This window comes from Nyctereutes procyonoides, unplaced genomic scaffold, assembly GCF_905146905.1.
Source record: "Nyctereutes procyonoides isolate TBG_1078 unplaced genomic scaffold, NYPRO_anot_genome, whole genome shotgun sequence".
Taxonomy (NCBI): Eukaryota; Metazoa; Chordata; class Mammalia; order Carnivora; family Canidae; genus Nyctereutes; species Nyctereutes procyonoides.
Window position 1 is genome coordinate 66,203,565 of NW_026575125.1, and position 16,223 is coordinate 66,219,787.

The window sequence follows — 16,223 nt, forward strand, 5'->3', positions numbered from 1 at the left end:
TACATTACATGGAAACTGGAAAAAATTCAAACTGAATTTCAAAATGACATTGTTGAAAGCATTTAAGACACATGACTGTTATAGAAGTACTTCTCTCTGTACAATGTAATGATCCTGATTTAGATATCAAAGTACTTTGTGTATAGTTATTACTGAGCTATGTGGCAATTTGGAGTTGATTCAAGACATGTCCTTTTTACTCCTGTCACAAAGACTTCTGAACAAAGAAAATAGACCTTTAACACTCCCTGTGAAAGTAAAGAGCATAATAAAGAGGTGTTTATACAGGCATAGAACCAGAATAGACTATTTGTTTTCAAGCTATTGTCACTGAGAGAAGGTATCTCTTTTAACCTAACCAGCTTAGAAAAACGCTGCTCTCTTCTTTCAGGTATAGACTTAAAATACTATTAATACTTTCGCTAGTGGGGTGTGGGAGTGTTTAGTGATGGGTAACCAACACTTTCTTATTCTACTGAAACTGTTCAGGTTTTTAAGCAAATATTAATATAAGACCATTAACATTTTTTAGATATTTTGTGAAAATAGCTACAAAGCTGCATGAGAGGACTGATGTGCATTATAAACCTGCATGTGAGGACTGATGACAAAATGTTGTCCCTTAATGAACCCTATAAAAATTGCCAAAATGACCTGAAAAAAGATCTTCATGAATCTCCTGTTACAAATTATTCTAGGACAAAGTGGCATATTCTCAGAAGTGGGCTAATCTGGCAGAGGGTGGGGTGAGTAGAGGGAATATAGAAGGAAGTGAGTTTAAATACTGCTTTTGCTTACTTGTCTGCTTTTAAGCCACAACTATTGTATTTAGGGTAAGGAAGAAGCTGGGTTAGATATTTGCAAGTCAGTGGGAGGGCTGTGAGCCTGCAAATCTAGCAGCTGCAGTGTGCTGTGGTAGCTGCTTTCCTATGCTAAGCTGATTTACATTAATGTCTGATCTCATCATCCTGTCAGTGTGAGTTCCCATCTACACTGTTAGCTTCAGTTCTCTGCTTCAACTAGAAAGCTAGAGTACACCACAGGCAGTGGGGGAAGGGAGGAAAGCAAGAAAGACTGCGCTCAGCACTTAAGCTTTTGTTAATTCTGCAGAAGAGGCAGAGAAACAGGAGATAACAAAGGCCCCATTTCCTTTAGGTAAGAGAAGGCTTTTGTCTTTCCTCTTGCAACAATGTCAGTGTCTGGCAAGAAATAGTTTCATGTGAAACAGATCCTAAGGCTGCACTGGTGGTGATTTAGTCATTCTTCTCAAGGGTCGCCCAACACTGAAAACTGCCTTCAACAGGAAGGATATGAGCATAGAGGGAACCGGGTTCAGGGCAGGTTGAACAACCATGCTCAGGACAGAAACAGCCTGAAAAAAAAAAGAAACAATCCTTTCCACCCCAACATACTAACACCAGTGCCAGGACCGGCCTCGACCATCAAAGAGCCTTTCAGAATTGGCACTCACAAAACCTGATAGAACATCTTCGAGCAAATGAAGATACTCCTAAAGCAGTTTCAGAAGAGAATTTGTTTAAAGAAGCCTGTGAGAAACACTTACAAGATTTGGAGATGATTGCTGATGATAATACAGAAGATTCTACAGCAAGGTAGGAGTTTTCAGTCACATAACTGAAAACTGTAGACTAGGTTAACTTATTCTCTACAACTAGCATTTAGTGTTTAAATAAAAGTGCTATAATTATCTGAATTTGTAAGTAGCCAATCAGGGTTTATAAGAAACCCCCTCCTCTAAGTCTATAAAGGAAAACAGTAATTTCACATATGTTTTGATAATTAACAGGAAATATGTTTTAGAGTTGTGAGTTCACTTTTCTGATTCCATTCCAATTCTGTTAGGATTTCTGTTTTAGTAATAAGAGATGATTATTATAATTACTAAATTTTGGAAATATCCTCTGTGGCTTCAATGTTTATATACTTGTGATTCTCTGTGCCAGTGTAATAAATCACATAAATAGGAACTCTTTCTGACTTCTGTGAGGGCAGTTCTGACAAAACAAAAGCTCTAATTGCTTAGCATATTCTTATCTGTTCCTCAGTACATAGTTACTGTATTTACACTCAATAAATACATCTTTATGTGATAGTAAAGAACAGCTTAATTTGGCATTTGATAATTATTTTAAGTAGTATTCATTTCATAGGTAATTTACAATCATGAAAATATTTTGCATAAAGCAAGTAATGAAATGGTGCTTATAGCAGCAATATCTGAACATAGGAAATAGAACATGTCAGCTATTTCAGGACATTAAAGGAAATAAGAAATGACAGTATAGCTCATAAAATATTTGAGTTTGTCTTTATTTTTGTGTCTACTAGTACTGTTTGAATGGAAGAAAATTATGTTCTGTACTCTAATCTCGTCCAAAGTAGCAACCTAGTAGATTCTTACTTGTTTTCTTTCTTCATACCAGATTTTATTTTCCCCATATATATGTATACACAACTGATGACCTTGACAATATAATTGAAGTGTGAAAGAGCCATAGGAAAATAAATATTTCAACATGAAGCTATGCTTATTTATTTGGAAATAATCTTTATTTATTTCCTGTACTGTGTCTCTACATAAGTATGGAGGACTGGTAAATGTGCTTCTATATATAAGGTTTCTTTTTCCCCCCAATATATCTGCCTGACAATTCTTTGCTTCCATAAATTCAAAACATAATATCAGTAGAAAAAGCAACATAACATGAGAAATGGCAATCAACTGTGCAAAATGATGCTTTTGTAGGAACTCAGTCTTCTTGTTATAATGTAAACATGCACAAGACTTTGTGAAATGACATTAAGTATAATATTAGATTGAGGGATCCCTGGGTGGCGCAGTGGTTTAGCGCCTGCCTTTGGCCCAGGGCGCGATCCTGGAGACCCGGGATCGAGTCCCACGTCGGGCTCCCGGTGCATGGAGCCTACTTCTCCCTCTGCCTGTGTCTCTGCCTCTCTCTCTCTCTCTCTGTGTGTGTGTGTGTGTGTGTGTGTGACTATCATAAATAAATAAAAATTAAAAAAAAACATGGCTTTAAAAAAATATTAGATTGAACATGATACAGACATTTTAAGAAATACTGTATATACTAATTTTCCTAGATATTTTTGTGATTACCCAAGAAAATGCTATATAACTTCTGGGATAGTAGGTTGCAATTTTTAAAATATTTTATTTATTAATTCATAAATAAATAGATAGAGGCAGAGACATAGGGAAGGAGAAGCAGGCTCCCTGCGGGGAGCCTGATGTAGGGCTAAATTATTAACATGCAACATACCTGAATAACCTACAATTATTCCTATTGGATATTAAATCCAAAGTGTTAAAGTTGTACATAAGTGATGAATCACTAAATTCTACACCTAAACTAATTATATTGTATGTTAACTAACTGGAATTTAAGTAAAAATTTGGAGAAAGAAAAAAGTAAATAGTTATATTAATATATTGGTTTGAATATTTATAAACCCAAATATATTCCAATGTACTTGAATTGTAAATATGTACTTCCTTTAGGAACTGTACTGTATTATGATCCCATATTGTAAATATGCACATACCAATAGCCAGTCATTATCATTTTTTGTCTTAGTTGTCTACTAACTCTACATTTTTGCTTCATTACAACTACCTTGTTAAGTGTCTTTTCTTTTCATTATTTCATCCTTAGCATTCCAAAAGCCAGAACAAATATTTCAACAGTGTGTTATGATCATGCTTCTTATAAGACATACATTGATTTTTGTTTGTTTATTCATTTGTTTTTAGATTCTAATTGTGAATGAGTAGATTCACATATTTGTTTTTCTCAATCTGATGTTTTTCACTTAGCAAATTTTTTATACTGCATTATTCAGTAGAAACTATTACTAAAAAGGAAATAAGGAACAAACTACAATTTGTAGTTTATAGAAAAGTTTAAGGTTAAATACCTTTGCCTATGGTTTAAAATGTACTGTACAAAATTATAGAAATTGTTTAATCATTTTACTAAATTTAGAACATTTTAACAAATAATATTAGTGCAATGATTCCAAAAAATTTTAGTGATGGAACTATTGGTTGATTTTAAATCTTTGTTACTTACAACCTCATTCTTGAGAATGAGGTACCTTGGTTCTCATGGTTCATTTCTATCAGTGTAGTATTGCATATTCATTTAACTTAAAATTAACTAAAATGTGTTTAAGATTTGAAAAATTGGGGACTCTTTTCCATCTAGAGATCTAACAATATGTTAGGTTCATATTCCTTTAAATATTATGATTAAGCATGTCTATAGTTGTTATTTCTGATATTTGAAAGGCAACTATTTCATTTCTGCTTTTGGAAATAGAACTAAAAGACAAAATGTGTTGTACTATTTAATATGTGACCTCAAGAACAACATATTAATATCAAACTGTAACACAGCTCATAAATGCCCAGTCACTTATACTTCAAAGTTTATTGTTTAAATTTGTCTGTCTTTTTTCTGATTTTTGTAAGACATCTTCTTAATAATAATCTTATTGATGTCTTTCCTATGAATTTGTAAGGAAAAATTGCTTGTAGTGTTATATGCATATCAGTGTAAAATTCATATTTAAAGATAAAAAAAATGAAATCAAGGTGGAAGAATGGGGAACAATAAGGCCCTCATTAAAAAACAAACAATCAAACTCAAGTTGTAATGTCATATTCTGCAAGATAAACCTGGAACATTTTGTGGTGCCATAAAGTAAGAAAGCCCTCAAAAAATAATGATGGGGGCTATGTCACATCAAAGGGACAAAAGAACAAACTGAAAAAGCTCCCATTGACCAAAGCCAGAACGATTTTAACAACAAAATAAAATATTGTTTGATTATAAGCAAAAGTAAAAAATATTCATAAGTCCATATCGATTTGAACAAGTGATTGAATAGAGACATATGTATTATGCAGAAAAACTCCATATGATTTATGTACATAGTATGCCCTCAAGGAGGTGGGGGTGAATATTGTGCTTTAAGTGTGGGCTGCACATAGACTTCTTTGTTAAAAGCAATACAGTATAGAACTGCTGAGGTTCTATACAGTAGAGAAACCTGACAAATACTCCCTCGGTCAGGTAATTAAGTTTAACAACAGAAGTACTCAGTCATTTTGACAGTATATACCCTTGGTATGATGTGATGAGAATGGTACTTTATTTCTGTCCTTTTCTCCCACAAAACCTATAAGCTCCCCAGTCTAATCACGAGAAAAGCCAGCAGATGAATCCAAAAAGAAGAACATTTAATAAGTACCTGGTTTGTAATCTTCAAACTATTAATGTCACAAAAAAAAGGAAAGTCTGAGGGATGCCTGGGTGGCTTAGTCAGTTGAGTGGCCGACTCGGTTTCAGCTCAGGTCATGATCTCAGGGTCCTGAGATGGAGGTCCACATCAGACTCCATGCTCAGGAGGGAGTCATCTTGAGGATCCTCTCTCCCTTTGCCACTACCCTCACTTGCTCTCTCTCTCTCTTTCTGTAAAATGAATAAATAAATTTTAAAAAAGGAAAGTCTGAGAAATTGTCACAATCAAGAAGATCCTATGAAGACATGACAAATGTGATGTAGAAGAGAAAAAAAAGACCTTAGGTAAAAACAGGAAATCTGAATAAAGAATGCATTTTAGCCAATAATAATGTGTCAATATTGGTTAATTAATCATAACAAAAGTGTCATACTAATATAAAATAATAATAGTGGAAACTGGGTATGGAGTTTATGGAGACTTTTTTTAATAAATTCATTTTTACTGGTGTTCAATTTACCAACATACAGAATAATACCCAGTGCTCATCCCGTCAAGTGTCCCCCTCAGTGCCTGTCACCTATTCACCCCCACCCCTCGCCCTCCTCCCCCTCCACCACCCCTAGTTCGTTTCCCAGAGTTAGGAGTCTTTATGTTCTGTGTCCCTTTCTGATATTTCCCACACATTTCTTCTCCCTTCCCTTATATTCCCTTTCACTATTATTCATATTCCCCAAATGAATGAGAACATACACTGTTTATGGAGACTTTCTATGCAATTATTGGACTGTAGCAATTTTTATGTAAAAAAGCACAACACTTTAGCAAGTGCTATCCTAGTATACAGATTCCAATAATCAATACTAGAAGACCACCCAGTTGTAAGAACTTATTTCTTTTCTTTAGTTTTGCTCTTGGGCAACTGATTAAAAGGGTATTAAATCAAAAGCAGTGGGCTGTTACCTCCTCCGTGCAAAAATCCTATACATTGGTAAGAAGATAATATCCTAAAGGCATTGTATGGAAGGCAGCTAAAGTTATGAGAACATCTAAAAGCTATATGCAATTTCTAGTTTTATCCTGATCATAAGGATTGTGGTTATCATTTGGTGTGGACCAATTTTTAAGGGCATAGCAAATAATAAGGTCATACTTGGGTATAATAATAAACTAATAGTATTTTTAAATTTAATCATGGAGTACACAATAGACATTAATGAAATGGCATATATTTACTGGTGCTTTCAAATGAAGCATAAACTTTTCTCCCCTCACCTCTTTACATTGCTGTCTATGGTTTATCTCTCAATATCACATATCAAGACAAGCTTCCTTATATATAAAAAATAACCCTCCATTCTAAAATGAAAAATATAACAATTAGGTATATTCTAACTTTTAAAACCTTTTTTAAGTAGACCCCATGCCTATTATGGGGTCCAATGTAGGGCTTGAATTCATGACCCTGATATCAAGACCTAAGACAAGAGCAAGAGTCAGATGCCCAACTGACTGAGCCACCCAGGTGCCCCAGCCATTAATATATTCTGTTCATGGTGAAACTATTCCATTCATATTTTAATTTTACTAAACAGAATGGAAAATGCATAGCCCTGGTGGTCAAGAAATATGATTTTTGTAAATATGCTTAAAAAGAACCATGTAAGATAAGGTAACTTGTAAGATAAAGTGACAAAATTGAAATCAAGTAGTTTTCAGATACCTGATATTTTAGGATGAAACAGGTATTACTGAAATTTAAAACAAAAAGCATTACATGAGATTTTACTCTGAAACATAGTAAAATAATACCATATTTTCCAAACCAATATATAGATATAATATTTACATATTACTAGAATTGGCACTGGAAGAGAGCAATACCAGTGATCATGTTTATTAAAACTATCAGAAGTAGGGGAGATAGGGGAAGATAGCAGAGTAGGAGGACCCTAAATTCATCTCATCCCATGGATACAACTAGACAACATATCATTGTAAACAATCCAGAAAATGACCCAATGATGGGCAGAATTAGCTCCACAACCAAAAGTAGAGAAGAGGTCACATTAAAGAAGATAGGAAAGGTGGAGATGTCATTTGAGGTCTACATGAACTATGGTCCTCTCTGGACAGGAGGGAGCCAGGAGAATGGTGAAAGGCAAGAAAGTGATGATAACACCAGAGATACCTCACAGGGAAGACAAACCCCCATAACATGTGGCTTTAAAAGTGAGAGTGTCTGAATATCATGAGTTCTTACAATGAGTAGGACTTAAACCCTGGAGTTCTAAAAACCAATGAACTTGGCTCTGGAAGAGCTCTGAGAGTCTTAGGAAGCTGAGTCCCTGCCCATAAAGAGGCAGTATGTCAAACACCCTGAGCAGATATATTATAGAACCAGTAGTTAGGTAAATACTTGGGTCACATGGGAGGGAGAGTGACTTACTCATTGCAGAGCATACCCCAGAAGAGATAAGGATATCGGAGAGACCCTCTAAGAACAAAGTAGTTGGTAGGGAGCAATTTCCCCTCCTGCCCCTCAGGGTAAACACACAGCCACCTCTAGGAATGAGCACTGTGCCCACATTCACTACCTAACATGCTCACACAAAGCCCTGACCTCCTGACCCTTCAGCTGATTCACCCTTTTCAATCACCTTTCCTCAGTCGCAGGGCCATGGGTTCCCTCCCCAAAATACCAGCACAAACCTTACCAGTACCCTCTCTTGACCCATGCCTTTTGTGGGGCCTTAGACCTGGTGGCTACAGTCGCCATAGCATTAGCTGTGACAGCAGCAGTGGGCGCCGCAGAAGCCTGAGATGCATCTTGTAACAATAGTGCCCCGACCACACATGCTGTGCAGAGCCACTTAGTCCAACCCATACTGGTAGTGGGGGTTCCAGGTTTAGCAAGCAGACTAGCCTATGCATTGTTAAAATGCACCCCACACCTACTAGAGACTAAACACTGCCTACAACAGGTGAAAAGACTTCAGATAACCAGACTGAAGGCAAAAACAACCAGATCACAACAGGACACACAAAACACATATGAGTCACTCCTAAAGTGCCAGGTCCTAGGGAGTAGGGGACACTGAACTGGAGGTTGCTACAGCAACTCTTCTCCATAAGACCATTGCCTTCAAGGTCAGGAAACATATCTGGCATTCCTGCCACACAGAAAAAGACACAGAAAGTTATACAAAATGAGGAGACAGGGAAATATATCACAAATAAAATAATAGAACAATTTCACAGCAAGAAACCTAAGACAAATGTATGTAATAATATGCCTGATGGAGAATTTAAAGCAGTGATCATAAAGATACTCACTGGACTTGAGAAAAAGGTAGAGGACATCAGTAAGACCCTTAACAAAGAGATAAAAAAAGAACCAATCAGAGATGAAGAACACAATAAATAAAATTAAAAATACACTTGATAGAATAAACAGCAGAGGGGATGAAACATAAGAATGAATTAATGACCTATAAAACAGAGCAATGGAAAGTAACCAAACTGAGCAAATGAGAGGAAAAAATAAGCAAATGGAGAATAGTCTTGCAAAACTGAGCGACTCCATTAAGCATAAAAACATTTGTGTTGTAGAAAACCCAGAAAAAGAAGAAAGAGAGAGGAGGGGCAAGATGGCGGAAGAGCAGGGTTCCCAAATCACCTGTCCCCACCAAATTACCTAGATAACCTTCAAATCATCCTGAAAATCTACGAATTCGGCCTGAGATGTAAAGAGAGACCAGCTGGAATGCTACAGTGAGAAGAGTTCGCGCTTCTATCAAGGTAGGAAGACGGGGAAAAAGAAATAAAGGAACAAAAGGCCTCCGAGGGGGAGGGGCCCCGCGAGGAGCCGGGCTGAGGCCGGGGCGAGTGTCCCCAGGACAGGAGAGCCCCGTCCCGGAGAAGCAGGAGCTGCACCAACCTTCCCGGGCGGCAAGGGGCTTGCAGGGAGTTAGAGCAGGACCCAGGAGGGCGGGGATGCCCTCGGGCTCCCGGGGACACTAACGGACACCTGCGCCCCGGAGAGTGCGCCGAGCTCCCTAAGGGCTGCAGCGCGCACCGGAGCAGCTCGGAGGGGCTCCGGAGCGGCTCCAGGGAGGGGGCTGCGGGGCAGGAGCGCAAATCCAACAGCGCAGGCCGGGACACAGCCCAGGATCCGGCCTCCCCCCGGGACAGGCAGAGGCCGGGAGGGCCCAGGACAGCGAGGACGCTCCTGCCCCGAGCTGAGCAGATCAGCGGCCCCACCCCGGAGCCTCCAGGCCCTGCAGACGGAGAGCTGAGAGCCCCGAGCCCCGTAGTTCCTGCGGAGGCTGAATCCAGGCTTCCAGAGTTGCCATAGCAACTGCGGCTGTTCCTCCTGGGGCCTCACGGGGCAAACAACCCCCGCTGAGCCCTGCAGCAGGCAGGGGCAGAGCGGCTCCCCCAAATGCTAACACCTGAAAATCAGCACAGCAGGCCCCTCCCCCAGAAGACCAGCTAGACGGACCAGTGATACTCCCCCGTGTTCCAATACAACTTGTTTTTGGCCACTCTGCACTGAGCAAAATGACTAGAAGGAAAACCTCACCTAAAAAGAAAGAATCAGAAACAGCCCTCTTTCCCACAGAGTTACAAAATCTGGATTACACTTCAATGTCAGAAAGCCAATTCAGAAGCACTATTCTACAGCTACTGGTGGCTCTAGAAAAAAGCATTAAGGACTCACGAGACTTCATGACTGCAGAATTTAGATCCAATCAGGCAGAAATTAAAAATCAATTGAATGAGATGCAATCCAAACTAGAAGTCCTAACGACAAGGGTTAACGAGGTGGAAGAACGAGTGGGTGACATAGAAGACAAGTTAATGGCAAAGAGGGAAACTGAGGAAAAAAGAGACAGACAATTAAGGGACCTTGAAGACAGATTAAGGGAAATAAATGACAGTCTAAGGAAGAAAAACCTACGTTTAATTGGGGTTCCCGAGGGCTCCGAAAGGGACAGAGGGCCAGAATATGTATTTGAACAAATCCTAGCTGAAAACTTTCCCAATATGGGAAGGGAAACACGCATTCAGATCCAGGAAATAGAGAGATCCCCCCCTAAAATCAATAAAAACCGTTCAACACCTCGACATTTAATAGTGAAGCTTGCAAATTCCAAAGATAAAGAGAAGATCCTTAAGGCAGCAAGAGACAAGAAGTCCCTGACTTTCATGGGGAGGAATATTAGGGTAACAGCAGACCTCTCCACAGAGACGTGGCAGGCCAGAAAGGGCTGGCAGGATATATTCAGGGTCCTAAATGAGAAGAACATGCAACCAAGAATACTTTATCCAGCAAGGCTCTCATTCAAAATGGAAGGAGAGATAAAGAGCTTCCAAGACAGGCAGGAACTGAAAGAATATGTGACCACCAAACCAGCTCTGCAAGAAATTTGAAGGGGGACTCTTAAAATTCCCCTTTAAGAAGAAGTTCAGTGGAACAATCCACAAAAACAAGGACTAAATAGATATCATGATGACACTAAACTCATATCTGTCAATAGTAACTCTGAACGTGAACGGGCTTAATGACCCCATCAAAAGGCGCAGGGTTTCAGACTGGATAAAAAAGCAGGACCCATCTATTTGCTGTCTACAAGAGACTCATTTTAGACAGAAGGACACCTACAACCTGAAAATAAAAGGTTGGAGAACCATTTACCATTCAAATGGTTCTCAAAATATACCCTAAAAACTATAGAACACTTCTGAAAGAAATTGAGGAAGACACAAAGAGATGGAAAAATTTTCCATGCTCATGGATTGGCAGAATTAATATTGTGAAAATGTCAATGTTACCCAGGGCAATTTACACGTATAATGCAATCCCTATCAAAATACCATGGACTTTCTTCAGAGGCTTAGAACAAATTATTTTAAGATTTGTGTGGAATCAGAAAAGACCCCGAACAGCCAGGGGAATTTTACAAAAGAAAACCATAGCTGGGGCATCACAATGCCAGATTTCAGGTTGTACTACAAAGCTGTGGTCATCAAGACAGTGTGGTACTGGCACACAAAAACAGACACATAGATCAATGGAACAGAATAGAGAACCCAGAAGTGGACCCTGAACTTTATGGTCAACTAATATTCGATAAAGGAGGAAAGACGATCCACTGGAAGAAAGACAGTCTCTTCAATAAATGGTGCTGGGAAAATTGGACATCCACATGCATAAGAATGAAACTGGACCACTCTCTTGCACCATACACAAAGATAAACTCAAAATGGATGAAAGATCTAAATGTGAGACAAGATTCCATCAAAATCCTAGAGGAGAACACAGGCAACACCCTTTTTGAACTTGGCCATAGTAACCGGAGAAGGACAAACAATGTATGTTCTCATTCATTTGGGGAATATGAATAATAGTGAACGGGAATATAAGGGAAGGGAGAAGAAATGTGTGAGAAATATCAGAAAGGGAGACAGAACATAAAGACTTCTAACTCTGGGAAATGAACTATGGGTGGTGGAGGGGGAGGAGGGCGGGGGGTGGGGGTGAATGGGTGACGGGCACTGAGGGGGACACTTGACGGGATGAGCACTGGGTGTTATTCTGTATGTTGGTAAATTGAACACCAATAAAAATTAATTTATAAAAAAAAGAAGAAAGAGAAAAGGGAGAAGGTATTTTATTTGAAGAAAGAGCTGAAAAATTCTCCAATCTGGGGAAGAAAACAGATATCCAGATCCAGGGAACATAGAGATCCCCCAAAAAATCAACCCAGGGAGGTTCATATCAAGACATAAGTAATTAAAATGGCAAAAATTAGTGATAAAAAATTAAAAATAGCAAGAAAAAAGGAGAGTTTAATACAAGGATAATCACATAAAGCTATCTGTAAGTTTTTAAGCAGAAACATTGCATGTCACAAGGGAATAGCATGTTATATTCGAAGTGCTTAAAGAGAAAAATCTGCAGCCAAAAATACTCTATCCAGCAAGGCTATCATTTAGAATAGAAAACAAAAAGATAGTTTCTCAGAAAAAAAATAGTAAAATGAAAAATGAGTTTCTCAAAGAAACAGAAACAACAGGAGTTCATAAGGACTAAACCAACCCAACAAGAAATATTAAGAGATCTGAGTGGGAAAAAGAACATAAATGTGAGTATATATATATATATATATATATATATATATATATATATATATATTTATCTGTAAAATCAGTCAGGGGATTCACAAAATAAAAACATATAAAATATAACACAATATACATAAAATGTGGGTGTGGGAGTAAAGAAAGGGCTCAAACTTCAGCTACTATTAATATACACAGATTGCCGAGGATGTTATATATCAACTAATGGTAATTGTAGTTCAATAACTAGTAAGAGATAAGCAAAGAATAAGAAAGGAATCCAAGTACATCACTAAAGAAACCCGGCAAACCATGAAAAAGAAGCAAGAAAGAATGAGACAAACTATAGAAACAACCACAAAAAAGTAACAACATGGCAATAAACACATATCGATAATTACTGTGAATATAAATGGACTAAATGTTCCAATCAAAAGACATAGGGAGACAGAATTGATTAAAAATCAAACAAACAGGAATAATCTATATCCTGCTGACAAGAGACCCATATCAGACCTAAAGGCACCTACTGATTGAAAGTGAGGGAGTGGAGAAACATTTATCATGCAAATGGATGTCAAAAGAAAGCCAGGGTAGCAATACCTATATCAGACAAAAAATTTAACACAAAGGATGTAACAAGAGATAAAGCAGGGGCACTATATCATAATAAAGGGGAGAATCCAAAAAGAAGTTATAACAATTGTAAATGATTATGTACCCAACATGAGAGCACCCAGGTACATAAAACCGGGATTAACAGTTACTAATAGTTAGTAACACAAGCATACTTGGGGACTTTAACATCCCACTTATGTCAATGGACAGATAGTCTAAACAGAGAATATAAAAGGAAATAATGACTTTGAATGACACACATGAGCACATGGATTTAAACAGATATATTCAGAGTATTCCAACCTAAAGTAGCAGAATATACATTCTTTTCAAGTGCACATTGAATTTCTCTAGAATAGATCACATATTAGGCCACAAAACGAGTCCACTCACAAAAATTAGGCCACCCAACAAATTAAAAAATATTGAAGTCATACCACACATCTCTCATGACCGCAACACTATGAAACTAGAAATCAACCAAAAGAAAAACAAACAAATAAACAAAAAGGGAAGAAAGAAAGAAGAAAGAAAGAAGAAAGAAAAAGAAAGAAAGAAAGAAAGAAAGAAAGAAAGAAAGAAAGAAAGAAAGAAAGAAACTGGAAAGACCACAAATACATGGAGGTTAAATAACATGTTACTGAACAATGAATAAGTCAACCAAAAAAAAAAATCAAGGAAGAAATACAAAAGTACATGGAAATAAATGAAAATGAAAACAAAAATAGTCCTAAGCCTTTGAGATGCAGCAAAACGTGGTTCTAAGAGGGAAATAAATAGTAATACAAGCCTATCTCAATAAGCAAGAAAAAATTAAAAACAACAAAAACAACAATTTAACATTACAACTAAAGGAGATATAAAAAAGAACTTCACTCGTCATCAGGGAAATGTAAATAAAAACTACAATGAGATATTCACACCTGTGACCTCACACCTGTAAGAATGGCCAAAAAATAAAAAATAAATAAATAAAATCACAAGAAACCTCAAATGTTGGCAAAGATGGGAAAAAAAGGAACCCTCCTGTGGGAATGCAAACTAGGGCAGCCATTGTGGAGAACAGTATGGATTCCTCAAACAGTTAAAAATAGAAGTACCTTTGATCCAGTAATCATAATATTTGGAATTTACCCCCAAAATACAAAAACACTAATTCAAAAGAATGCTTCACCCCTATGTTTATAAGCAGAATTATTTACAATAGCCAAATAATGAAATCCATGAAATCCAATTCACCAATTGATGAATTGATAAAGAATAAGTAATGTGTATATATATATACATATATAAATATGAATATTATTCAGCCATAAAAATGAATGAAATCTTGTCATTTGCAACAACATGAATGGAAGTAGAGAGTATAATTCTAAGCCAAGTAAATCAGTCTATATATATATATATATTAAAAATCAAACAAACAGGAATAATCTATATCCTGCTGACAAGAGACCCATATCAGACCTAAAGGCACCTACTGATTGAAAGTGAGGGAGTGGAGAAACATTTATCATGCAAATGGATGTCAAAAGAAAGCCAGGGTAGCAATACCTATATCAGACAAAACAAAATTTATATATATATATATATATATATATATATATATATATATATACCATATGATTTTACTCTTACATGGAATTTAATGAAGAAAACTAATAAGCAAAGGTAAAAAGAGAGATGGAAACCAAGAAACAGATTCTTCACTATAGATGATCTTTTTTTTTTTATGATAGTCACACACACACAGAGAGAGAGAGAGGCAGAGGGAGAAGCAGGCTCCATGCACCGGGAGCCCGACGTGGGATTCGATCCAGGGTCTCCAGGATCGCGCCCTGGGCCAAAGGCAGGTGCCAAACCACTGCGCCACCCAGGGATCCCCAGATTCTTCACTATAGAGAACAAACTGATTGTTACCAGAGGAAAATTGTGTGGAGGCATGGGTGAAATAGGTGATAGGGATTAAAATGTCCTTGTTGTGAGCACTGGGTGATGTATGGAATTGTTGAATCTCTATAATGTGCACCTGAAACTAATATAACAGTATATTAAATAACTGGAATTAAAATAAAAACTTAGTTAAAAATTAATCCCTGGGGGAAAATATGAGAATCCTTTGTTACTGTTGGTTAAACTTCCTTATTCTGTTACAATTAAAGTGACTTACCCTTCCATGCTCTCAAATGTTCCCATTCAAGATACAGACCTCATAACCTACTTACACCTTATTTCTATTAGTTCTTCAGTAGCCATACATTATACCTGGAAATATTTTTAGAAAGTCCTTAACATGATTGATTGGTTTTTATCCATACAACCAATAGCTTACTCAAGAGAAACTGTTAAATCTTTTGTCCACCTTTTCCCTGAAAAACTCACTGCTGTGAGCACAAGTGGCATTTAGGTGTCCTTTTATGGCTAATGATTATGATGTAGTTATAATAACACTAATAAAAACAACTACATATGTAACAGTCATATAAAAACTTAGGCAACACAACTAATTTAGTCTGAAGTCTGTTGTAACGTTCGACCAGCCAGTTCCTTAACTAAGACGTTGGTATTAATTTATTGTTTCCTTCATTCAATATTTTTTAAACCCCTGCTGTATGCATTATGTTTTTTTAAGGCTCTATAAGGATTACAAGATAAACAATATGTACTGATTCCCACTAAAGGCTTATAATATTGTTGGGGAGATAAAGTATATTCACTTAAAAGTTTTCAAGGGCATAAGAAAGGAGTATATTGCAAGGACAGTTTTAAGTTGCTTGATGATTGAGCCCTATCGGCATTCAAAGACAAGAAATAAGTCTGATCAGAGCAATATTAGAATACTTCATGGAGGAGAGATGATTTGAAATTAATCTTAAGGAATGGATAGGATTTTGATACAGATATAGGAAAGAATGAATTCTAGGTAGGAGGAACAATACAGAGTTTTTTTCAAAAAGGCACTGCAGCATGAAAGTTGAAGGTATACTCAAAAGATAGATTTAACTTTGGTTGAAATGAATTATATATATTGGAGAATAGCACAAAACTAGGCAGGAAATGAAGGTCAGGCATAGATTATGTAGGCTTTAAAAGGCATAGTAAGGACTCTGGACTTTATATTAGAGGTCAATGCAAATTAACCCCCAATAATTTGCTGAAATATTTTGTGTTTTTGAATACTTTTAGGAACA

At 37.1% G+C, this 16,223-nt stretch overlaps 1 protein-coding gene across 1 annotated transcript in view; it reads left to right on the plus strand.

Moving 5' to 3' along the window:
- Positions 1 to 1,282: 1,282 nt before the first annotated feature.
- The window catches only part of KLHL4 (kelch like family member 4), a 161,182-nt gene continuing 146,241 nt past the window's right edge, over positions 1,283 to 16,223 (plus strand). The window contains exon 1 of the mRNA XM_055337464.1: positions 1,283 to 1,613. Coding sequence (XP_055193439.1) covers positions 1,576 to 1,613 — 38 coding nt within the window. The 5' untranslated portion in view covers positions 1,283 to 1,575. The remainder of the gene's footprint in view (positions 1,614 to 16,223) is intronic.